Source organism: Eucyclogobius newberryi, unplaced genomic scaffold (assembly GCF_026437365.1).
Source record: "Eucyclogobius newberryi isolate DKJ021-1_F unplaced genomic scaffold, fEucNew1.0.hap1 SCAF_15, whole genome shotgun sequence".
Classification (NCBI taxonomy): domain Eukaryota; kingdom Metazoa; phylum Chordata; class Actinopteri; order Gobiiformes; family Gobiidae; genus Eucyclogobius; species Eucyclogobius newberryi.
This window is the reverse complement of record NW_027315779.1, coordinates 14,946,814-14,973,033: the sequence shown is the minus strand read 5'-3', so window position 1 is coordinate 14,973,033 and position 26,220 is coordinate 14,946,814. Positions and strand designations below refer to the sequence as shown.

At 41.5% G+C, this 26,220-nt stretch overlaps 1 protein-coding gene across 1 annotated transcript; it reads right to left on the bottom strand.

Moving 5' to 3' along the window:
* Positions 1-2,799: 2,799 nt before the first annotated feature.
* pygma (phosphorylase, glycogen, muscle A) lies at positions 2,800-18,941 on the bottom strand. The gene is made up of 20 exons (XM_072446192.1): positions 18,615-18,941; positions 16,947-17,048; positions 16,785-16,863; positions 16,604-16,707; positions 14,785-14,916; positions 13,845-13,956; positions 13,655-13,737; positions 12,198-12,341; positions 11,902-11,994; positions 10,498-10,644; positions 9,665-9,828; positions 9,422-9,536; positions 8,520-8,621; positions 6,392-6,539; positions 6,261-6,319; positions 5,647-5,788; positions 4,801-5,008; positions 3,894-4,028; positions 3,659-3,725; positions 2,800-2,997 (listed from the first exon to the last, which is right to left on the bottom strand). The coding sequence occupies exons 1-20, from the start codon at positions 18,855-18,857 to the stop codon at positions 2,854-2,856; spliced, it is 2,523 nt and encodes an 840-aa protein (XP_072302293.1). The 5' UTR covers positions 18,858-18,941; the 3' UTR covers positions 2,800-2,853.
* Between the last annotated feature and the right edge of the window lie 7,279 nt (positions 18,942-26,220).

The following is a 26,220-nucleotide window of genomic DNA, read 5'->3' as shown; positions in this document are numbered from 1 at the left end:
ATTAAACCAGACTTTTTATCTTAACACTTCTTTTTAATTCTCTTAAATATCAGACCTTTACAACATGATACATGTATATTTATAGATGGATACAACAATTCATCATTGTAAGTTACGTAAATAGACTATTGCAAGTGGAAATATTCTGAAAGTCTGCGTTGACTGTTCTCAGTCTTTCACACATTCTGCTGTCGACGTGCTCGCTCCCGACGTCAAAGCCTCATGGCGATGTCGTCACAAAAGTGGGAGGAGATGAGACAGTATTCAGGAACTAAAAAACTTTTTTGGAGCCATGCGCCAATGAGCACGCTCCATAGGCTTCAATGGCGGCCATCTTGCCTTCCGGGGGCTTGGTCACTGCCCCTAGTGCTCGGATGACCATGGGCACAACTTGCCCTCACCTTCCAGGCCTTCTAAGGCTCTTCACTGAGCACTTGGTATTTTCTCATGTTCCTTTTCCCCGATGTTCACTTGATATCACCACATCAAATACAACGGCTTTCCTCTGCTGTTTATCCCCCGCCATAATGTCTGGTTGGTTCGCCATTACCATTCTGGAAGTCCCACAGGATATTGGCTCGGTCATTCTCTGCAACCTTTTGGGGTAATTCACACTTTGACCTTGGGGTTTCCAGTCCGTACTCCGCACAGATGTTTCTGTACACGATGCCAGCCACCTGGTTATGGTGCTCCATGTATGTTGTCCTTGCCAGCATCTTACACCCTCCAGTTATGTGCTGGATTGTCTCAGTGACCTCTTTGTACAGCCTACACCTTGGGTCCTACACCTTGGTGGTAGATCTTGGTCTCTATTGCTCTGAAGCTCAGGTCCTGTTCCTGTGCAGATATGATGAGTGCTTATGTACTATCCTTCAGTCCAGCCGGCTCTAGCCATTAGTAGGATTTTGTGATATCAGCCACTTCAATTATGTTCTGGTGGTACATCCTATGTAGGGACTTGTCCTCCCACGATGGTCCCTCCTCCAGCATTTCCCCATTGCCTGAGAGACTGAGCACATCATTTGTTGGGGCCTTGTCCTTGATGTCCTTGGATGTTTCATCCTGGTTAGTGGTTCTCTTCCTCACCAGTCCAAGGCCTCCTTACTTACGGTGAGTGTACAGTCTTAGGGTGCTGGATTTAAGGTTGAACCCTCCATGCATGGTGAAGAGCTTTCGCGTCTTAACATCTGTGGTCTGTATCTTTTCCTTTGGCCACCTTCCTGAAGGGTATCTGATCACAGACTTGTTCTTGCCATTGAGCTGGCTTCTTAGGACTTGCCTACTCGTTGTAGGTGTTTGGCAAAAGCCTTCTCGAGGATCCTAATTGCCTGTGAATTCCAAGGTTCTTGTAACCATCCTCAATGTCTATTTTATATTCTTCTGGGAATGAGACTCATTCTGTGTGGACGAACTTCCCTCTCTTTCACCATCCTAGAACACTTCTCAAGCCCGAATGACATCTCAATATCAGTGCTGCAAATCCTGGTTGTGTGGATCAGTGAGTCGATGTCTCACTGGCTCTTAGCATACAGCTTCATGTCATCCATGTCGAGGAGGTGACTGATCGTGGCTCCTTTCCTGAGTTAGCAACAGAAAAGCAAGGTACTGTGCAGAACCCTCAAGCTCCCTGGCCTCTGGTAGAGGACCCAAGCTTAGAAAAAGGGAAGAGACCATCCGCGGAGGATTAGAACAGATTTTTTTAAATGTATAATTATAACACTATTTGAGGTATGCCTTGATAAAGAACTGTCTTTTGATAAAGTGGAAGCCTCGGTGGTACACAGCTTTATCATTCTAATAATTCTTGTTTTATCACCCCCTTTAACTCTAACCTTACTTTTCTTGAATCTGTGTGTGGCTTACATGAGGTTATGAGCCAACAGGACTACTTAAACATTTGTTCAGTTTAGTGACTTATTTATGTCCTCACTTGGATTAAAGACTGCATGGGTTTTTACCTTGATGTTTCAATTTCCTGTGCGGATAATATTTGTTATCTCATAATAAACCTCATTGCTTGTGATTTCAGGCTGAATTAATCAAATATATTTTAACGGTTTCTTAGTGTGTCGCTGACTTCCAATAACCTGGCCTACCTTAACATGGATTACCTGGATTACCTTAACATAAACCTTACAAGTTTATGTTAAGGTAATCATTCACTCTTATAACTACAATACAATGGTTATAACAGATAAAGCACCAGTACTGTATAACCCGAGCTCTTTACAATGTTGATACATTTTTCTGCTTCAAAATATCGAATTATGGAGGGGGCCCAGTCACTTTCTAACGTTTACGTTTTTCAAAAGGTTTTTAGTTAGTTTAATCTTACTTTATGTCTGCTCTAACTGCTCAATGAAATTAAATATAACGCTTAACCCCAAAAACACCAGCACAGTAGACCAATTCTCAACTTAATCCTGATGGTCAAGTTCTAATGGTTTGATCAACATAACAAATATATCTGTAATGAACTTTTAGCACATGATCAAAATTCCTATGAGAATCTTGCCAATTGCCAATAGCAATTTTGCTTGGTTAATCCTATCAAATATACTGTAAGTAAGCACAGAAAATCAGTCGATGTCTCAGTTTGAAACAGTATTTCCGATTTTATTCAGAGAGGTTTTAAGATGAAATATACAGGTTTCTATATGCAATACAAAAGAAGAAAATCACCAGTGAATTCACAAAACTCATCATTATGTCACTGTCTTCAAACAGGTGCTTTTGATCAAACTGTGGATGTGTTTGCAATGGAAAATGTAAGCTGGTATAGATATGTTGTATTGTGACGCGTTCAATGTCAGGAAAGACAGCTGGGAAAACAGGGATCTTGTTTGGAGTTCCTCAGATGTCTGGAGCGGGCAGTGTCTCGAGTGTGGGCTCCATTCCCCAGATCTCGCGGGCGTACTGAGCGATAGTGCGGTCGCTGGAGAACTTACCACTGCCGGCAATGTTCATGATCACTTTCTTGGTCCATTCCTTGGGGTTCTGGAACATAGTAACAGATAATAAACAAAGGTTAGTGCTTTTTAAGTTCTGCTTTAAAGCTGGAGTAAGATGTTTTAAAATCTATTTATTTCGTCCCTAGCTCTCACAAATGCTTTGTTTTCACATGCATTAATTTTCAGGCGAGTGCACAGCTTTGGAACAGCTTTTTCAGACAGCAAAGTGAAACTGGGGCGGACCACCCAAGCGCAGCCAATCAGAGAGCTGCTTTCAGATCTTACATCCGGGTTGACAAGAAATAAAATACTGCAGTGGTCTCATTTTGTGACAAAGTGTACAGTCTGGTACTCCAGCTTTAATGATTTATTCCATTCTGAATCATCAACCGGTTTTGCTATTGGCATTTCTAGTTTAGTCCTGGTGTGGTCATAGGCTAATCCAGTATTACATTACATACACGCTATGAAACATTTCCATCAGAAAAGTTACATTTTATCTTTAATAAGTAACTATTTACACTTGTCTATTCAGTCCATTCTAATAAAAATCAAATGTTGTGTTGTGTAATATTTGAAGCTTTAAAACTATTAAATTACCATACATTTTCCTTCCAAACATTTTAATTTCAAGCATTGCCAGAGGAGAAATTGCTGGTTAAATAACAGACCCGGAGGCTGTATAATAGCTTCATAAGTGATCATACCTTGTAGAGAGCGTTGACCTTTTCCTGGCATTTGATATAGTCTTCATAGTCTGCAAACACTTTAAACCTGGGAAGATACAGTCATTTCACTGATTGCAAGCACAGTTAATCACACGGATCATGTGGTGTATGTATGGGGCCAAGGAATATTTTTTCAAGTTTTTGCACGCACAGTAGTTATTTGTATGTGCGAGCGTGCCTGTGCCTGGGGCGTCCATGTAGGATGTGCCGTTACCTGTCGTGGTGCATCAGCATGTTGACGATCTCCTTAAACAGGTCTGGCTGCTTTGGGCTAAAGAAGCCTCCAGCGATCTGGTCAATGGCCTGCTTCAGCTCAGGCAGACGATTGTAGTACTCCTCGGCGTTGTATCTAAGCAGCAAGAAACACCACACACACACACCTTTAGGAAACATGCTGTTGCCATAGTGACGGTGCGTTCATAAAGGACCAGGGGCTGCCCACTCACAAAAATGGGCTCTCATTACCACGCCTTTCTGAGCCGGAAATCTCTGCATGTTGTCCTGGTTTGGAGTGAGTTTTAGGAAGGTGGATTTATTAGTTAAATGCAGCTGGACACACAAGACTGATGCCAGGGGGATTGTCCAGCATAAATCACGGTGTAGGAGCCAAGCATACCACGCGTACAAAAACTCACTAGAGTACTCCAGGGAATCAAGTCTGCTTCAGTGTTTTGGTTTTCTGTGTCGTGTTTACGGCTAAAAACTTGGCATGAATAAAGCTGAAAAGATAACATTTGGGAATCAAAGGCAGCTCAAAGGCCCTCGGACAGAAGGACAATGGTTAATGTTTTTTCAGGCTCGTAAAAATCCTGACCATGACATTCAGCTGCCCAATTCAAACACATATACATATGTTTTTGCAAAGAATGTGAATGTGGTAGGCTTTTCATTTTTTTCAAACTAAATGTCACTTAATTATGTTCAAATATCAAGAGAATCCAATACTGCTTTCAAATATGCTTTAAAATGTATATTAAAGCATATTTGAAAGCAGTATTGGATTATCTTGATATTTGAACATCATTTGAAAGGGTCTAGTCTGTGTAATGAAATATTTTTTAAAGGTTAACCCGTATAATGTTAACTGCAGTTGAAAGACTCAAAGACCTAAAACCTCTCACCCCTTTCTGTCCATGGCATCCACATCGTCCACCCTCATGCCGAAGATGAACAAGTTGCCGTCCCCTGCCTCCTCTGCCATTTCCACATTGGCTCCGTCCATGGTGCCAATGGTCAGGGCTCCGTTCAACATAAACTTCATGTTCCCGGTGCCTGAGGCTTCCGTGCCCGCTGTGGAGATCTGCTCTGACAGGTCTGAAGCCGGGATGGCTGCGAGTGCACAGAAACACGGGGTTAATGACTGAAGTAATCACTCCTGAGCTCCTTGTCATGGAAGCTTAAGGGAATGTGGGGACAAGGGACATCTGCAGAGAAGAAAAACACCTGAATGATGAATAATGAAATACTCTTTATACACTAAATAATAGAAAGATGAGGAAAGATGGTTTTGGGGCCAGTGTGACGCTGGATCAGAAGAACAGGAAGGATTCTAAAGCCACATGGCCCTGGTGTACCATCATCACTCATACACCATATTCATGCATGGATAAGAAGGGAGAAGTGTCTTGCCTAAGGACACAACAACAGTATGCAATAGTCAGTGCTGGGGTCCAAAGACATGCATGTGTTAAAAATAAAATTGGTAAAAATTGGCAACTCTAAATTGGCCCAATGGACAGGTGTTGAAAATTAGCATATTCTGCTACATACACTCAAAACATTGCATCTGGTTCGTCCAATGTAAATGCTATGTACTTAAATAAAATAAATAAAATAAATAAAATAAATAAAATAAATAAAATAAATAAAATAAATAAAATAAATAAAATAAATAGTATTGATACGTTTTTACAGTAGCTCGCAGACTGGTGACAAGTTACAAAGAGCAGAAAAACACTGTGGATTACCCCTCTCTGCAAGAGTGACTCTGTAGTTCTCCAGGAAAATGACTTTGAGACGGTCTCCAACCACTGGGTCATTGTTGACTATTTCACCAATAGCTGTGATCAGACGAATGATCATTTTGGCCGTGTGGTATCCAGGAGCTGCCTGCAAGTGGGAAATAATCACAGAATGTATTAACCGCCTATTAGCAGATGTGAGTGTGTTTTCTGTATTGATTATACTCTTTTATCATAGTAAATATAAAAATTACAAATGATGACAAACCCTTTATCGCCAGTTCGTGAATTTTTGTTCCCTGACAATGGCTAAAGGTTTTTCTGATTCTGATTATTTTAAAGGTGTACTCTGTAACTTTTCTGATGGAGGGTCTGTCATCTTTATTATAGGGTAATTGTAGCATTAAAAGCATCTGTAATTGAATAAATGGAAGATAGATACGTTTAATGTCGTACTGTGGACCATTCCAGTCAAAGCAATAGCATATCCATGGCAGAAAAGTTACACGGGGCTTTTAAATGTTGAGGTTTATGGTATCACAATAAATTCAACTGTCCAGCTCAATGTTTTTTATCTGAAACACATCAAAATGTAGTGTAGATTTGATTGATTTCCTGACCTTTCCTCCAATCATAACTGTCCTAGGAGTCCATTGCTTGTTGGGTTCTTTCTTGATGCCTGATTTGAACATTAGATATTATTAGTAATTGGCTATAATATTGTTGCTTTGGACATGTATGTGTGTCTTACGGTTGTAGAAGGTGATGATGTGCAGACAGTTGAGCAGTTGGCGTTTATACTCGTGGATCCTCTTCACTTGGACGTCAAACATGGAGTTGGGGTTGATCTTCACCTTGTAGTGCTCCTCCAAATGCACTGCAAACTTCAACTTGTTTTCCTATAAATATATATTGAAAAAATGTAATGGAGGATTTTCTCCCACGTCCTCCCAAAATGACAGCCCTGTATTCTGAATATGTATTTATCTTGACAGGTGTTTTTTTTAAGTATTACTTCTTTGGTGGGATCGACCATGATGTAAATAGTTATCAAAGCTTTTAAGCTATTTATAAGGAAAGTGGCAGTTTGTCAAGAAATATTGAAAATCTAGACAATTTAAACACAACTGACACCTTTTCCTGACAGTTTAAACAATCCTTTAACAAAATACAAGTGTTATCAGGTATTCTTATTTCTCAATTCATAACTATTGTGTAAATTCTGTTGATGTTTGCCGTTGTTTACAGTATTGTTGCTGCTAGGTAACAGTTGTGGAATTGCTCATGTCCAACCAGGAAGTACTTAAGGCAAAAAAGGCACATTTTGTTGTAAACTTTCAGTGAAATGTGCATCATAAACACATAAGTATTATTAAGTATTAAGTATTATCATGTATGGCAGTATTTTTCTGGAGCAATTTATCACACAACAAATTTGTTACAGGCCTACTTTTCTCTCACACCAAGCCACTCACCCTCTTTAGCCAATTTAGAGTTGCCTAGAAAACATCTTAACATCTGTGGCCCCTTTGTGCTGTTTCCTAAGGGATCATCTCAAAATGGGTTGAAGCTGAAAAGACTTAATATTTTTCATACATCGTTGTGGCAGTAATTGTTTTGAAATGCTAAAAAACTGCAACGATTATTAGGCCAACATTAGGCGGCGAGTGCGTGCGCGGAGTACGCAGGTGCGTGCGAGGAGCGGGGCGGGGGCGGGTGCGTGCGCGGGTGCCACGGGGAGGGCACGGGGGAGCACGGCACGCCGTGGCCCGCGCAAGGGGCGGGGCGGGTATCGCCGTTGCCTACGCGGCTGGTGCAGAAAAGTTGGAAAAGCTTTTTTGCTGCAAGACGCGGCGCAGAAAATTATCAAGAGATTTGGCTCTAGTAACATGCTAAGCACTGACCGGAAGAAGGAAACAAAATAAACCTGCATGAGGTTTCGGCCAATCACAGAAGACGTGAGATTCTCACTGAGACGAAAGCGCGTGTACTGCTGATGTCAGTCTGACATCACGTCTAAAGTCTAAACGCAGGCAATTGACAATTACAGGTTTTGACAAGAAACATGAGTTTCTCACTCTCTCATCCTTGTGAGACTATCTCAATGTGGTCATCTCACAGTTTCGGTTGAATGAGATGTACCGTAGGGCCCCTAGGGCCCGTGGACCATGTGGATTGAGTAAACAAATATGCGTGACAGGTGACATTATTTGGATAAATATAAACTTACCAAAGGATGTTCAGGGATGTTCACTAGGGGTGAGCAGGGTCTATCAAGCTACTATTGTTTTATCAGACAAAGTCTTTTGGGGGGGAGGGGGTCCAGAGAGAGACGAAAAAGTCTCTTCAGCTTCAACCCATTTTGAGATGATCCCTAATCCTATCCACCCTTGTCACTCCCATAGACATGTCTTTACATACTCTGAATACAGTAAATATACAGTGCAGTTTAGTCATAATCTGTGTAGGTTACAGATGCAGACAGCTTTCAGTGAGCTGTGTGTTACGGTTCAGAGCTGCTAACAGGATTTGCATACCAAGCCACAACAGTGAGGAATACTTTGTGGTGTGATTGGTGACATTTTATAGACATAATGCGCAGGATTATGCTGGAATAATGTAAACAAACCTAACCCTCTCTGTTAATAATTGTCAAATCCAGGTTGGCTTTTGAAGTAACCTTGCTCATTGCCTGCGTTCTCCTTTTGTAAATGGTGAATAGTGGAATTTACAAATGGAAAAAATGTAATTGAATCAAAAGGACTTCAGAGAGTATGGGTCAATTATTTTTACATAGGGTCATTGCACATGCCTGATTAAAAGTATAGTCTAATTTGGCATTAAATTCATTACTTTTTCATATATTTCCCAACCCTCACCTGCTTGACTTTAGCAACGTCCCGAATGAAAGCCTCATCATCCACAAACTCACGAAGCTCCTTCAGCAGGTCAAGGTCACGGATAAAGTCCTCACCAATTCTCTGAAAAACACAAGAGCAACTACTACATCGATCAGTATTTCTCCTTGAATTGTAGGCTAGCTGTCATGTCTTAAATTGTTTTGGAAAACAAGTCTTTCTGCTCTGTTATAGTAGAATACTTTCATAGCATCTAAAGCAGTGTTTCCTAACCAGGGGTACTGGGACACGAGCACTCACCACGGGGCCCCTGGAATTATTTCAGATTTTAAATGTCACAGTATTTTATATAAACCTTTCTTTGTAGTACATTCTACAAGAGTGTTTTTGTAATATGCTTTAGGACATTAAAGTGCATACGACAAGGTTAGCCTATACATATGGAACAGGATTAAAAGTAAGATTTTACTGTGTTGCCTATTTTACTCTAGTGAAATAGTAGCAGATGTGACATATATATAATTCCACAACTGGTACCCAGCAGCCATATTGCAAATAAGGGAAAAATAAAAATACCTGAAAACACCTTTATTTTGTTATAAATTGTCTCTGCATTTTGGACGGTTTAGAACTCTATGATAAATAAGTAATAATTAGGAAAAAAACACAAATGAGGACCTGTCATATGCACTTTAATATCAGTAAACTAAAAAATATAAAAGTAATAGTAATAATTGAATAAACAAATGATTAATAATTCTGTCTCTTAGGGATTTTAAGACAAAACCTGTGGTACCGTTCCAGAATGGACTCTTTTGGCTACTACAAGCTTAGTGTGATATTAATGTCTTTACTGTCTTATCTTTCCAGAGTTTAACAGTTTTTTTTTATAGTTGCCCAGTTTACTGCAGAAAACCTTGTACCTCAGCAATGACCTCAGCCAGTCCAGGGTTGCACATGACCAGCCAGCGTCGAGGTGTGATTCCATTGGTCTTATTCTGAAACTTATGTGGCTCCATCTCATAAAAGTCCTTAAAACTGCGGACACAAAGACCTGTTTCACTCACAGAGACACAGAGATCGCGACACAGTGATGCTGCGGCGCATTTTTGACATTGGCCAGTCAGTGCATGAGCTGAGGGCGTAAAAAGACAAGACACACATACACAGTGGCTTTGAGGATGTCGGAGTGAATCTGGGCCACGCCGTTGACAGCGTGCGAGCCCACGATGCACAGATGCGCCATGTTGATCCTCTTCCCCCCGCCCTCCTCGATGAGTGACATGCGCCGCAGACGGTCCATGTCTCCAGGGAACCGCGCAGCAACTCTCTGATGGAGGACACGCACTGGTTAATGATGATGATAATAATAATACAACACATCATTTTTGTTGTTGTTGACTGAACTGCAATGTGTAGACATCAATAGCAGTTGAACATTTGTGTTTGAAAATATTATCAAATGAGGCTGGTTTATGAGTGGTTGGGCACGTTCCAGTGTACTATAATTTATAGCACAGGCTTTGGCACGCGCCGGATGACGCAATGTGCTTCTTGTTTATAAGCCTGAGACATCCATCTTGCCCACGGTATTGGCGTGAGTGTGCATATAACTTCACTCTTGACAGGTGTTGTAATTAAAATCCAATAAACATCATTCGAATTACCTTTAAAAAAAGATACAGCGTTTAGGACCCTTTGCCAATACGTTAAGGTATGTGACCGATTTGAATACCTTCTGGGGTTGATTTCTATGGAAACCAGGTAACAACTACAACTCCATTATTACAAACCTGGAATAATGCTATGCAACACATTTCCAGCTTACGTTGAAGCCCATAATTACCATCATCGAGAGTCATATTTGTACTTTAAGTCCAAACAACACTATGAATCACAGTCTGTGGATGAACGAGGACACTGACACAATGGTAGAAAGTAGATTCAACACAAACTAGAAATCCCTCTAGTTTGTTGTGTTGCAGTGCACAGTTCTGACCTCCAGATGGCGCCTGTTGATCTCATACACGATCTCCAAATGGCGCGGCAGCAGATGAGCGAAGAGGTCCACGGGCCAGCGCTCGAGGGCCTCCGGGAGCACCGTGTGGTTGGTGTACGCGCACGTCTGGACGCATATCTGCCAGGCCTAAAACAACAGAAAGAAAGAACAATTTATAGTAGCCACTCACTTGCATTGTCTATTCACAGTGTTTCAGACAGCTCTGACAGACAAGCAATCATTTTTTTTTTTTTCCTTTAAAGCTAAAACACACTGACAAATGAAAAGGTTATAATGATTCAAATGCAATCAGGCCTGCACAAATAACAGTAATTAGTATTTTACTTTTAAATTTAGCTGGCTATTTCTTCTATTATTCTTTTCAGCAGTGGTGGAGGTACTAAATTCTGTTATTTAAAATGCATATGTCATATAACACAAAGTGGAGAGCGATGGATAATCACAGGCAGCATGTTAAAGTGGTCACACCAACGCGCTTTACATCAAGGAACCACTCACCCATTCACTCACACAGCCACACATCAGAGTGCACAGACACTGGGGGTGAGGCGGGTTAAGTGTCTTGCCCAAGGACACCACGGCAGTATTCACTTGAGGCAGCTGCGATCGCTCCTGATACTTCACCCGGGGACATCTATATGTTCTGCGAAATATAACTCAAACTACAACTTGAACGAGCCGGCGCTATCGCCAAAAGGGCCTATTTGTTGAAGTTTATAATGTTACTTCCTGGTTGGACATGGGCATTAAATATCCATCCATGTCAAATAGGTAGAATAATTCCACAACTGTTACCTCTGAACCATATAAACGAGGGCCAAAATCTATATAAACTACACAACAGTTATGATTTGGCGATAAATATGACCTGATAACATCGATATTTTGTTGAATGATGGTTTGAACGGTCTGAAAATCGTGTCAGTAACACGTCGCATGTTGATGAAATAGATAGTGGGCTTCCATTTTAGAACTCAGGACTATTTCCTGCAATTTCAAGCTTTATTTTTCAATTGTAAAGAAAAGTATTTTTTACTTTTCAGTCCATTGTAGTTAAGAAAGTACAGATAACTGCTCTCAAATGTAGTGAATTAAAGTGTAACATTTACTCAAACATTTTCTTTTCTTTTGTATACTTTCCACCACTGATTTTCAGTAACATTAAGAGTAGGCCTAAAATTAATAATGCTACACCATGGATACTAGGTACAATCTTGAATGTTAAATAAAGATAAGAACATGGAGCGCTCGCTAAATACATATTCTTTAACATACACAATAGCTGTTAATAAGCTACTATATTTGCACTCTACATTGAGTAGACTACTGCATTTATTCATGTTGAATAATGTACTATCTGAATGTTTCATTACTGTTCTTCACCTGTTCCCAGTCCAGCTTCTCCTCATCCACCAAGACTCTCATTAGCTCAGGAATAGCCATCGCCGGGTGAGTGTCATTGAGCTGGATGGCAACCTGAATATGCCAGAGAAAAAATATGCCAATTAAATGTCAGCTCCAAATGAGTATATGTCATAAAAAGCATTGTTTATGCACATCATTCAACAGCAGGAACCCTGCCTATGTAAGTGCCGGCAATTTACCAAAGGCACACTGAGAACTTGAGGCTAAATCATTTCATTTGTGACACATGGTATTTTGTCAGTTTTGTGCCTCACCTTCTCAGGCAGTTTGCTGAAGTCAGTGCGAACGATCTCCCTGGAGCCGAACTTGGAGACCTTGAAGCGGCGAATAATGTCTTGGAGGGTAGCAGAAACCACAAAGTACTCCTGCTTGAGACGGAGCTCCTTCCCCTCAAAGAACTGACAAGGAAAAAGCCACATATTTCTGTAAGTCAAGATTTTTTCAGTCATTAAAGTTAATAGTGCCTGTGTCTGCTGTTCACACAGAGATGAATGAAACAGAAGTGGAGCAGCCACAAAAGTGAAACATGTCTCCAGGTAAAATTCCAACTATAATTATCTTTTCAATATCATTGTCAAACATCAGAGCGTCACGCTACCAGACAGTCATTATTTCACGCTTTGGGAGGGGGCTAAAGTGCACTTTTATCTACTTCCCTTTGCTACATTTTCTTTGGATGTTTAGGTTAATCATCTGATAAGCAGAGAAAAGTGTTGCTTTAATTTGGATGATAACTGATTTGGACATATCAGAATTTTGGCCTGTCATTTCTAGTGTAGTAGTGGAGTATACAATATTTATCATTAATTAATTATGACGGCATCTAGTATCAGATGTTGACTGCTGCTGACGAGGATTTTAACCAAAGTGGCAGGGATTTAATATTCAATTTTACTATCAGTGTCGACGGTGGACACATTGTATTTCCCTTCATGGAGTTGTTATTGCTTTGTTTGGAACGCTACGCAGTTTCGAGCTCTATGGAGACAAGGAGATGACACCACCAGGTCAAGTTACGGATCAGAGCTGTGGAGAGGCAAGTCCCCTCGCTCAAAGAATGCATGTATTTCAGGGTATTTTTAGCAATAAAATAACTGCACCGAGACATTGTGCACCTTTGAATTACTTCCTGCTTGTGGATTAAAATACATGTCATTTTTCCTTTGTTGCTATGAGGCCAGCACACACTATTGCACACACATGAGGAAGGCTCTGCAGAAATAGACTCAGGACTCCAGTGGAGAAGCAGATTAGTGAGTGAAGTGAACCTCCACTGCTCAGTATTGGCCGCTCGGGGCTGCCCACACCCAAATTATGTGCAGTGACTTGAGTTAAAGCTCTGGTTAGATGGTTATCATCCAAATCCTCCTATTCTAGCCCTGAGGGAGCGAGCGCACGGTGGTCGGATAAAGCACTGTTCTTCAGAGCGGGAGGAAACCTGACTGTATCTCCCATTAAAGACAAAGAGGCGCACTGCAACCACAGCTAACCAATGTATGGATGTACTGTTATTAACTTAGCCTCCATACCTCTCTGTGTTACGTTAGCAAACTAATATAAAGTGTTCCATAGCCAGCCTCGAGCCGCATGGTGTGAATTTTAATATTGTCCATGGCATTCACATCCAGCTGTTTCCTTGAAGCCGAGGTTAAAGCAACACGCCCACTCGCCTTTCTATAGCAAAAGTAGAGCCATAGTTATTATTTCTTACATTGTCGTTGGGATAAAGCACCCGGGAGATGTTCTCAGCCAGGTTCCTGTCCAGCACGGCCTGAATGTAGCCACCCACGTTGACTGTAAGACGGAAATATGTTCGTACAATAGAGAGGAATAATGAGGTGTGAATTGTACTTGGGAGTAGAGGTTTCTGAGGTGTTTTGGGACATGCATGCTGTACGTACAGTCTTTAAGGTTGAAGTCGCAGGGAGCCTTGGCAGACCAAAGCCTCATCGTGTTGACAAAGTTGTTGCGATATCCAGGGACAGGGGTGTCGTAGGGCAGAGCCAAAACCACCTGGTAAAAGAGTTGAGCTAATTATGTAATGTTCAAAATAGCAAATAGAGTATTATTATCACCACCACCACCACCACCACCACCACACTAACTGTTCTGTTGTTTATCTGTGTAACTCTTAGGGTTGTCACAAAATCAATACCCTGATACCATTGATTCTAAAGCTAGTGTTGAAACTAGATACTAATATGAAGAAGCAAAATTTTTTTTATATAAAATCGAGTAAACAGTTTTAGAAATGGACTAAACGGTCGACTAAATGGTATAAACAAAAGACGACCATTATTTTGTGTTGAAAAGTATGTTCTAACGTCTAAACAGAAATTCATTTTTATTATAACTGTGGTCTAATGTATTGAGCCTTAAAGAAATTGGGTCTGTAATTTTAATCATAACATCACTAATCTTGTTTGTGATTGCATGGGAGTATATTTGAATCGACAAGGTTCACTATTATTTCTGGAGGTGATATGTTTTTTGGTTTGTTTTTTGTTTGCAACACTTAAGCTATTTCTAATTCAATCGGTAAGTTGTAAATGGACAACGAATAAGAATATTTGTCTCTCGAGTTCAGGAATAAACTGAAAGCTTTTGGCAATCCGTTCTAATTCTTCACCAATTATTCAAAGCTGTGGGTAGTTTTTCAAACTCACAAAACCTTGTCAGTACTTTTGGAAATGTACAAATTTCACTTAAAAATACTTAAGACTCCTCCGCACTTTTGTGCTCAGGAACATTACAGACCTTTTTCTCTCACGCAAAGGGTTTTGAAGTGAAAAGATTGAACGTGACCTTTATAATGTTAATACCAGAAATATGTGTCTTCACCTGAGTGTCGACCCATTTGGCACCGTCCGGGCCGTGCTCTGTTCTGCCGTAGAAGTGCACGGGGCGCATGTACTCGGGGCGCGCTTTCTCCCAGGGGTTACCGTACCTCAGCCAATCGTCAGCCTCCTCAACCTGGACAATGATAAGCAGACAAATGACCTTAATTAAGTCTTTCAGATAGCATTTTTTAATCAAAGTTAGGCGTTCTGAGCGCTTCTTTTAAGAGTAATATAGTGTTATCTGTGTTATTACTCATGTCTGCTTTTGGTAAACTACGACATTGGGGTCTCATATGGGTTTGGACAGTTGCTATGGCAATTAACTATTGAAATCAAACTTATATATTTTGAATAGTTTAAAGTCCTCAGGATGGCATCCATAAGAGAAAAAAGTATTTTAGCGGAAATCCATGAATTCCAACACTTGTAGGTGCAAGTTATTTGTTTAAGTAGTCTGTTCCATGATCCATGTGTAAACTACAAAATACATATGTAAAGTATTGTGATTGAGAGGAATAAGTCTACGTAAATCCATCCATCCATCCATTTTCTGCCGCTTATCCGGGGCCGGGTCGCGGGGGCAGCAGTCTGAGTCCCAGACTTCCTTCTCCCCAGACACTTCCTCTAACTCCTCCGGGGGGGATCTCGAGGCGTTCCCAGGCCAGCCGAGAGACATAGTCTCTCCAGCGTGTCCTGGGTCTTCCCCGGGGCCTCTTCCCGGTGGGACATGCCTGAAACACCTCCCGAGGGAGGCGCCCAGGAGGCATCCGGAACAGATGCCCGAGCCACCTCAGCTGGCTCCTCTCGATGTGGAGGAGCAGCGGCTCTACTCCGAGCTCCCCCCGTGTGGCCAAGCTCCTCACCTTATCTCTAAGGGAGCGCCCAGCCACACGGCGGAGGAAACTCATTTCGACCGCCTGTATCCGCGATCTTGTTCTTTCGGTACCCAAAGCTCATGACCATAGGTGAGGGTAGGAACGTAGACCGACCGGTAAATAGAGAGCTTTGCCTTTCGGCTCAGCTCCCTCTTCACCACAACAGTCCAATGCAGCGACTGCATCACTGCAGCCGCTGCACTGATCCGCCTGTCGATCTCACGCTCCATCCTTCCCTCACTCGTGAACAAGACCCCGAGATACTTGAACTCCTCCACTTGGGGCAAGGACTCCCCACCCACCTGAAGAGGGCAAGCCACCTTTTTCCGGTCGAGAACCATGGCCTTGGATTTGGAGGTGCTGATTCTCATCCCAGCCGCTTCACACTCGGCTGCAAACCGTCCCAGTGCATGTTGCAGGTCCGGGTTTGATGGAGCCATCAGGACAACATCGTCTGCAAACAGCAGAGATGGAATCTGTGGTCCCCAAACCGGACACCCTCCGACCCCTGACTGCGCCTAGAAATTCTGTCCATAAAATTTATGAACAGAACCGGTGACAAAGGGCAGCCCTGGCGGAGTCCAACATGCACTGGGAACAGGTCTGACTTACTGCCGGCAATGCGAACACAGCTCCTGCTCCGGTCATACAGGGACCGGACAGCCCTGAGCAAAGGGCTCCGGATCCCGTACTCCCGGAGCACCCCCCAAAGGACACCCCGAGGGACACGGTCGAAAGCCTTCTCCAGATCCACAAAGCACATGTGGACTGGTTGGGCAAACTCCCATGAACCCTCGAGCACCCGATGGAGGGTATAGAGCTGGTCCAGTGTTCCACGACCGGGACGAAAACCACTCTGCTTCTCCTGAATCCGAGGTTCGACTATCGGTCGGATTCTCCTCTCCTCTACGTAAATCATGAAATAAAATTGGACAAAGGACTGACCTGCCATCCATTGACAATTTTCTGATTGAAGATACCAAACTCATAGCGAATGCCATAACCATACGCTGCCAGACCCAAAGAGGCCATGGAGTCCAGGAAACAAGCTGGGAAATGAGTAATTTTAGTCAAACTGAATATGCTCAATCATAGTTATATATTTGCAGTGTGTTGTTGAGTTTACCTGCCAGACGTCCCAGGCCGCCATTACCCAATCCTGCGTCCTCCTCCATGTCCTCCAGCTCCTCCATGTCCAGACCCAGCTGCCACAACACCCGCACAGTTAATACATAGTTAACACTGATATACATTTGAATGGTGTTGAACAGTAGGAGTCTGACTGGACCTGGTAGGTGGCCTCATCACAGGCGTTCTCCATTGCAAGGTTGACCATTGTGTTCTGCAGCGTGCGCCCCATGTAAAACTCTAGGGAGATGTAGTACACGCGCTGAAGGGGAGAGCAGAGCAAAAATCTGTCGAAATCATAGCACAAAGCCTATAACTGCTGCGCTATGGGAGCAAATCTGCCTCTGCACAAAAGGGGCGATATTTTTTCTAATCAGAAATAACTTGCTCCTGGCTTTGAGCTAAAGTTTATGATGTATCATTTTGTTTCAAAGTGCAGACAGAGAGCGCTGCCACCTGAGCCTCTGTTTAGCCTTTTGCCATTTAAACATTTTGTTTTTTTCCTTCCCTGTGGCGAGAGGACACAAACTCTGAGACAGAGACAGGGAAGAGAGTGAGAGGGGCCCAGGGGTTGGACAGACTGCTTTTGGTGTTACATAACAGCAACATTTTGGCCCGGGCAAAAATAGCTCCTGTAGAGGGTGCTGTAAAGGTCAGCCGTGCCTGATACCCGGGTCTTTGTGGAGGGAAAAAATAAGTAACCAAGTGATACAAGACAGCTTGGATTGTAGCGGAGGACACAGACCCATCATAAGCGGCCTTACGGGAGAATGAATTATATATGACCACACGCTCCAAATCTTATCTGACTTCTAACGCTGCTGTCATCTCATTATGATAATTAGCTGTTCTGTCTATGATTCTCACATCACTATGCAAATAAATGCCTCTGTAGTGTAGAGTATGGAGTATTGGAGTATGTTCTTACACTTTCCCTTTGTGTCACTTAAATCTGGCAATAAAGGCACATGGATGTTAGGTTAAGATGAATAAGTTAATTGTCTTGCAAGATTATGTTTGGCAGTGCATTTTTGCTGCTTCTGTTCCTGGCCTTTTTTCCACCATCATTAACCCGTATATTTCTCGCTTTCTCCATGAACTTCACAGTGGCCCTCAGAGGCAAATGACTCAAACTTTAGTTAGTCAGAGGAGAAGGTCATGGGAGGGTTTATGTTTCAACACACTTAAGACGTCCGCATACCGACCAAGTGCTAAGGCGTCTTCCTGAAGTTCAAATGTCATGAGATGGCTTTATTCTGACCTTTGGCCTTTGCCGTTATATACTAGACACAATGTATGTATGGAAACAACAAGGTGACTTTGGATTTAGTCACACTTTAAAGAGTAGCTTGATTTATGAATAAATACTGTGATGTCCTTGCTGACAAATGCCCATGTGACTATGCAAATAAAACAACACGATAAAGTTTGGAAAAGTTAAATTATATCGGTTGAGGAAATAGATATTGTGTTCTGTTAAGTTAAGTTGTACAACCTTAACAAAATATTATTGAGTATTTACATATAGTTTATACCTTGCAATATATTTACTAACTGAGATATATGTTAAGATATTCTCAATATTGACCCAATGTTAATATCTTCGGCCACAAGCAGCACAGAGAGATGGTGAAGGGTGTATCTGGAAAGGCATCCAGTATAAAATGCTATTATATAGATTTTTAACTTTCAGTTAGTTAATAATTCAAAATAATTCTATACACTATATGTTTTACTTTCCCTTTAAGTCTGCAGACCCCTTTTACCACAGCTAAATTTACCACACTACACTCGTCCTGTCCTTGTGATGAGCATGCTTATAACTCACTTTGGGGTCTTTCTCATAGTAGTGCTGCTGGGTCCGGATCCATCGGCCGACCAAGTGGTCCCTGACTGTGTGGGCCAGAGCAAAGTAGTAATCCCTCTTTGTGGCCACATTTCTGTCCTTGACCAGGGTGAAGTGGAGGTGCCTGTTGAAGTTCGTTTTGAGATCTGTAACATTTTCCACACCAGCCAGCCCCCGCACCGAAATCTGTTTCCTCCGGTCGTGGTCGGACAGTGGTTTGGACATGATTGGACCGGATCAAGGCTCAAGGTGAACGGGCGACACGGAGAGCAGGGACACAGTGGTAGCACCCAGAGCTCTGGCTCAGGTTCCACACTTTAAAGGCACCACTATGAATATTAAGCAGAAGGTGGTGGCTCTTTTGGGAAGGGTAAAACACTTGCACTGGATTTGTTGAAGCATTCATTGAATATATTTCTAATTAAAATACAACTTTTGGCATAGAAATGTCATGAAAAAAATTGCCTTTAAAAAAAAACCCAGCTTATTAGAAATACTTCTTATCAAAAATACTGCTTATTAAAAATACTGATGATTATATTCAAAGAAGAAAGAAACAAATAATAATAATAATACTAACTTTTATTTATACAGCGCTTTTCAGTGACCCAAAGACGCTGAACATATATAAAAAAGGGGGGGTATTTACAGACAGGGGGGGACAGCACATACAATACACATTAATATACAGATAAAATGAACAAGACAGAAGAAGTAGAGAGAAAAAGATGGGGATGTAACAGGGGGTAGAAGAGTAGGCAATGGGGTAGAGGAGGCTAGGGGTAGGGGAGGTCATAGGCTTGGGTGAAGAGGTACAAACAAACAAAAGACACAGGCTGCTGCAAAGGCACTTGTCCTGTCTTGCGATCAGCAGCAACAGTCAATCTTGTTTTTTAGATTCTGAACCCATGATGCAGCTGTGGTAGCGACCATGTATGCACAACCCTTAAACAATGGTGCCACCACTCGCAGGGATACATCTTATTTTAATTCACTCATAAAATCCCAAATTCTTGAGCTTTAGCTTTTCGGAAACATCATTTTTGATTTAAACATTTTGCATTGTACTTAATAATATATAGCTGAAATATTTTTTAAAACCCACATTACAGCAGTCATTTTAGTAGAAATAAGATTGTAATCAGTCACAGTGCATTTCTTATTTCCGTGCTCCTGAAGTGCACTCTGATACAGGGGAAACATGCTGACAATATCTGGCAGCTATAACGCTAACTTATTTTGCAGCTCGGTGCTGGCAGCAGTGCTCTGGTGACAGATGGTAATGGTTCATGAAATGATAAGAAAAATCGATTTAGTCTCTCCTTAAAAGCAACACGCAGCAAAGTCAACTAATTACTTTCTTGTGAATTTTTTCCGGAGCATATTCTAAATGTATAGATAGGCTTCCTGATACTACATTGTTTTTATTTTAACAATCCCTATATCTGTGAATACATTGCTGCCGCTGCACATGTGCATGTATAAGGCAGAACTGACACAAAGATAATATACGATAAACTAATTGTGTGTTTATTTACTGGCCTCTAGTGGCTGGAGGGAGCATTTTTGGCCCTCGCTATGGCATTTTTTTTTTTTTCAAATATCTTTCAAATATAAATAAAATACACTTGTCTAATAGTTTCATTTAAAGTCCCGTCCACTACCGGATACGTGCTGCAGCGCCTAGATAGTTGTGTACACTGCAAAGCCGTTAGCATTTCCAGCTAATCAGCTATCCAGAGCATTGGTGGGGATCGCATCTGTGCATTGGGCTCGGGGCAGTGATCAACACAAACCCAAGTGCACATTTCCGCCACCAACCCCACTCTATTTTCAGTTATCACTCCAGCAAGCCAAACCATCGAGAAGTCCTAGCCTCCTATATATAGCAACTCTGACCCAGTCCCAAAGGCCATGATATTTCAAAGACGATCTTGTTAATGTCAGCAAGAGCCCAGAGACAACAGTATATTACCCTGACCAGAACAAGTGTAGCTTAAGTCGTGAGAGACGATGTGTGTGTTTTTTCCTCAGTACTACAACGTTATCATTATCTTGTTAAAGAGTGGTCTGAGCCTTTTGGACTCAAATTGTTTAAAAACTGCGGGAAACAGTCCTTGTTAGTGTCAAGACAAAATGCTTTCTTCAATAAGCGTTGTCTTGGGAAAACATTAGGGGTGAAATTATGCTGTCAGTCTATGCTCTATATGCTATACTGTTGCAGACAATACAAAAAAGAACAAAAGAAATGGCTGTCAAAGCTGGACAGGAATAACACTAAGAATCAACATTTAGTGGAAGTCATGGCAGCACTGCTACATCCATTTTGGCTGCATTTGAAGAATTTATAGATTCTATGCGAGGTATAAAATGCAAAGGAAGTTGCTTTCTTTTCATGTATGCTTTTAAAGTCCTCCACATGAGGGATGACCCCTAGATGAAGAGGGACCATCTCACGCCGCGTGACGCAGATTGGAGCTGGCGTGCCCCTGATTTGTCCATTATGATGAGCAAATTATGTTCTTACATGTCTACTGGCTGTGCTGTCAAATAGTACATCAAGCATTTCCAGACCACACTCTGCACTCGCCTCCATAGATTAAAATGAAGAACATGCAACAACTTTCACAATTACAGTTATCATTTTGGGGCATTTTGGACACTGTCTTGAAGCTTTTGTCAGGCTGTCAAGTAAGCCAAGCGGTTTACCACGACCCTATCTTGTAATCAAAAAGAAGAAGCTGTGGAAGTTTAATTAATAGATTTTTTTTTTGTTTTAATCCCCAGAGAAGATTAAGTCAATTAACTCTGATGTGAATGGAGGCTATGATTGGCTGGGAGTTATTACCGAGCGGTTCTGCCTCACAGTCATATCAGCCAAATTTTAGAGAGGTGCCAACTGGGATTTAGGTGACAATTCCTGCATGTTCAAACCAATAATTATCAGCTTTTTATTCTCAACAGAGAAAGCACCTTAATATGAACCCTAAAAATAGGACCCATTCTATGTTCTCTATTGTTTTTTACTATAATGAGTGAGTTTTGTCCAGTGGGCAACCATTTTCCCCCAGAGGGCCATATTTGAATCCAGGCAAGGGACAGAGAAGAATATATCATTATCACATGTCTGTAAAATATAGATATATATTTAATTTAGTTATAAACACAAGTGCAATTGATAAAGTAGAAATAGAAAGGTGTTTTAATCCTTAGTATTGTAGTTGTATTCTTCACTAGGACACTGAACATGTACAGTAAAAGAGCAGATGCACTGAGCTCTTGCATTCAGAGAATATCAGGGAATAATAGAAAAGTAATGTGGCACATCTGCAGGCGTCATCCACGTCTCGCACCTTTCTCTGTCCTAAACATAACGCCTCCAGCTACAAACCTGTCTATTCCTATGGCGTGTGTTTCTCTCCAGTGGATTTATACATCAAACCAACAAAGATTCCACTGAGAACATTTGACAGTAAATGTGCTTACATATTTAATGTAAATATATAAGGCGCTGGTACAGCTGGCAGCCCGGTGTAAACGCTCTCTCTTCTTTCTCACACTTATTGTGCTTTATCTCCTATATTTTGTAAATATAGTTAGTATATTTTTTCTATTTTACTGTACGATAGGGACACGCGCTGGAATAGTTTTTTAATTCAACTGTTTTTGACTTTTTTCGGCTGGATTTGAGCGTTTTTCGTTGCGTTCGTTGTGTTGTTGTGACGTGAGCTAGCTCCGAGCGAGCCCACCAGCCCCCCCCCCCCCCCCGCGCCCTCCGGCCGCGCTAAAGTACGGCGTGTCGTCGGTACACGTTTATATACACGTTTATATGAAAGAGGAACTTCACGAACGATCGGGACACGCACTGGAATCGCTTTAAATTAACTTGTTTTGACTTTATTCGGCTGGATGGAGTGTTTTCGTCGTGTCGTGGCGATGTGTCTTGGCTCTGAGTCCCCCGGCTCCGGCCCCGCCCCCCGGCGAGGAACTCATGAAACTGCGGAGAACAGTCGTCTTACCCGGAGATCGTCACGTTATCCCGTCGCAATACTGACCTAACCTAATACTGATGTGCAATTCTGTCGTATGTGCAATTGCTGTTGGAATTCATGTGCAATTACTGTGAAGTTCATGTGCAATCTATGTGCTGTCGTGACACATATTCATGTGCAATTACTGTTGTGATCACATGCAATGGTATTTATTTATTTATTTGTCTATGGGAGTTTTTTATTTATTTATAGGAGATCTTCTACTGAAAGTGTTTTTCAGACTTCCTATAAGTGATCTGTTCTTCTGTATCTACCTCTGTATCTACCTGCGTTGCACCAATGAAATTTCCCCATGTGGGACAATAAAGGATTATCTTATCTTATCTTATATAACATTCAGTTTTACTGCAAATGAGCAGTAACAGCTGTCTTGCTCTGACAACTTTATGTACAGCTATTTTCAGTGTATTTAAGACGTATCTTTTGTTTTTAATGTGCAGATAGAAAGCAACTGGCTTTGTTTCTTGGTTTGATACGCCCACACAACAGTGCAATTCTGTAACTTGAATAGATTCTGATGAATAGGCTAGTATTTACTTGTGTATCTAATATGTTCTTAAAAACAAAAAGATGTGTGTCTACATGGGTATAGACTAGGCATGTCTTAATGTCTAATTTTAGTGTTACGATTATTGTGAGAAGGAAGCATACCGTTAATAATTTTAGGGAGTGTCTACAGCTCCGCAAAACTGCCATGTTATTTTATGCCGCGGCTCCTGAAACTGCTGGGCTATTTGACCGCGCCGGGTTAGACCGCGCCAGGTTAGGGTTAGGTCTTGGGGTTAGGGTCAGGGTCAGGGTTAGGGTTAAGGTTAGGGTTAGGGTTAGGGTTAAGGTTAGGGTCAGGGTTAGGGTTAAGGTTAGGGTCAGGGTTAGGGTTAGGGTTAAGGTTAGGGTTAGGGTTAGGGTCAGGGTCAGGGTTAGGGTTAGGGTTAGGGTTAGGGTTAGGGTTAGGGTTAGCCATGAGGCTATATGGCCGTGCCGCGGCTTCCGAAACTGCTGGGTTATTTGACCGCGCCGCGGCTCTGCAGCCACGGCCATAATTTTAAGGTTTTTTTTGTTACGATTGTTTGCTCGACCAAACAACAGAGAAGAGAAGTTTAATGACTTACCAGTCTTTGCAAGTGTTCTAATTTCAAACTTCCTGAATGAAAAATGACTTTTCACATAAACATAAAATACTTTTCACATGTTTTTCCAATTTAGCATGGAGATTAAACAGAAATGATTCATGGTTGCTGTTAACGATTCTCACGGTAATTATTTATTAGTTTTTACGATTATCTTGTGACCTGGATAATCACAATTATCAATCAACCAAATAATCTTGACATCCCTAGCATACAGTAAATGTATTCTTCTCAACCATTTACTGCTGTTTTAAACCTGCATGAGCATTCGCAGAGTCTTAGCGTTCGACTGCAGAAACAACGATTGTAGTTTACAAGGTTAGAGGGTCTAGAGGGGTCCGCGGGGGCTCCCTCTGCTCCTCCAAATGAAATGCACTGTCCCTTACAGACTCGTGCATGTGCAGATATGCAGCAGGCCTAGTTAGCTTGAATGCTTCCTATCCATCCAGATGTTCAAGCAATGGCAATACAAAAAGGAGAACATATCGCCAACCATCCAACTGACACTCTGTGGATCACACCAGATACATAGGCTTGATGATCTTGTCAAATTAATTGTCAGTGAGGAGAAGACTATCTCTATGTGGGCAATAATTATAGTCTCAAGCTGACAGCGACTCTCTTTCCACTCATTTTCACAGCGAGAATGAAGCTCTTTACACGCCCAGTCTGGCAGTGGCGGCGATATTGTTTGGAACGGGAGAAGCATCTGTGTTTTACATCACAACTTAAGGTAAAACACCCACCACTTGGCTCGCACGTATGATTCTGCTGCCAGAGAATATATGTAACTGATTCAATTTAAACAGTGGTGGATGAAGTACTCAATTTTGTTACTCAAGTAAAAGTACAGATACAGTTGCTGTAACTCAAGTAAAAGTCAAAGTAAAAGAATCACATTATGAAATCTACTTAAGTAAAAACAAACTCCTCAGTCATTTTATCAGGTCGAAAACCTTTAAGAAAATATACTTTTACTTTTCAGTCCAGTTAAAAATGTAGTAGAATGTATGTAAATAAATATATGATATATATGATATTAAAAAAACATTTCTGCTGTACAAATGTATAGCTAAAAGTGTTTTTGTAGTGGATCAGCGGCCGTTATTTTCGAAAGATAGGTTTAAGACCTAATAGAAGGACAATAAAAAGGTAAAGAAGCAGTATAATGCAATTAGAAACCAAATGGTTACAGAAAATTGCAACACAACATTTAAGAACTTGTCAGAATAGAACAGTTAAACATACTCAAGCTATTCGCCTTAGAGTAAATCTGTTTTGGAAATGGAATCACGTTTCACTGTCATCCCCTTCTATATTTCTTCATACCTTGCTATTAATATACTGCATATAAAGTGTTCTAAAAATCAGACCATGCTCCATATTTTCACCAAAATTATTTAATTTTGGTCGTACAATCAGACCAGCACTGGGCTTGTACTGGTTACTGTAAAATGTAATCAAGTGATTTAATCAGACAATTGTCCTTGTGCATTTTAAGAGTTGTACTATGATTCATGTAGCCGGGAGAAATATGTCTTCCTCGAAAAAGGGAGGAAAATGGAGCGAAAACAGCGACGAGGTCCTCTGCTTAATGGAGCAGAGCGAAGCATTTTCGGAGGAATTTTGTCAGTGCTGATGCGTTGTTCCCGGTCAACTGCTGCTTTTGTCTGTGAGTACGAATGTGTGGACCCCAGGCCATACAGGAAGAACACTGTCACCTGCTGGTGCCTCTGGAAATGTCACAACTTTGCAGAGATCACACCAGAGGAAAAGGAGAAAACGGATGTATGGTGAGTGACTCTTTCAATCATCGCCGGGCTATTGATTCCACCAGAGCCCGTGCAGCCAGACCCATTCATTTCTTGGTGAAGTGGAATTAGAGGCCTTTATATTTAGCCCCGTTTGCACTGACATCAATTCCTTTAGGACCAATTAAAGCAGCTGTGCAAGGCTTTGTTTCCCTCATATGCACTGGTCCTGAAGAGGAATTCCATTAGTACTGCCCCACATATTTATTGCGATTTAATGCAATTGCCTGTGTATTAATATTCACTCTAGAAGAAGACGGACTATACAAACGATTATTAGGTGCACTATGTTATTACTTTGCCTCAAATCTTCCCCAATATGGCATTAAACTATTATCTATTTCTATGTAAACAAACAGGTGATGCCCCCAAGTTTACTGATCAGATCTGTGGAGAAGTGGGCCCAGTCACAGTAAGAATGTGTCTTTTTGTTAAGCCAGAGAAAAACCTGTAATTGAATACATGGAATTTATGCTTTTTTGTAATGCTACATAGTACTACATAGTGCTACATAGTGCTACATAGTGCTACATAGTGCTACATAGTGCGACACAGTGCACCTTTAAGGGTGCATGGTAAATTTAACCACTTTAAA

Coding starts and splice junctions, on each gene's coding strand:
- pygma (XM_072446192.1), bottom strand. CDS start 18,857: ATGTCCAAACCACTGTCCGACCACGACCGGAGGAAACAGATTTCGGTG. Junction 13,738..13,844: donor CGACTTCAACCTTAAAGACT/GTACGTACAGCA, acceptor TCCGTCTTACAG/TCAACGTGGGTGGCTACATT. Junction 9,829..10,497: donor TCAACAGGCGCCATCTGGAG/GTCAGAACTGTG, acceptor GTCCTCCATCAG/AGAGTTGCTGCGCGGTTCCC.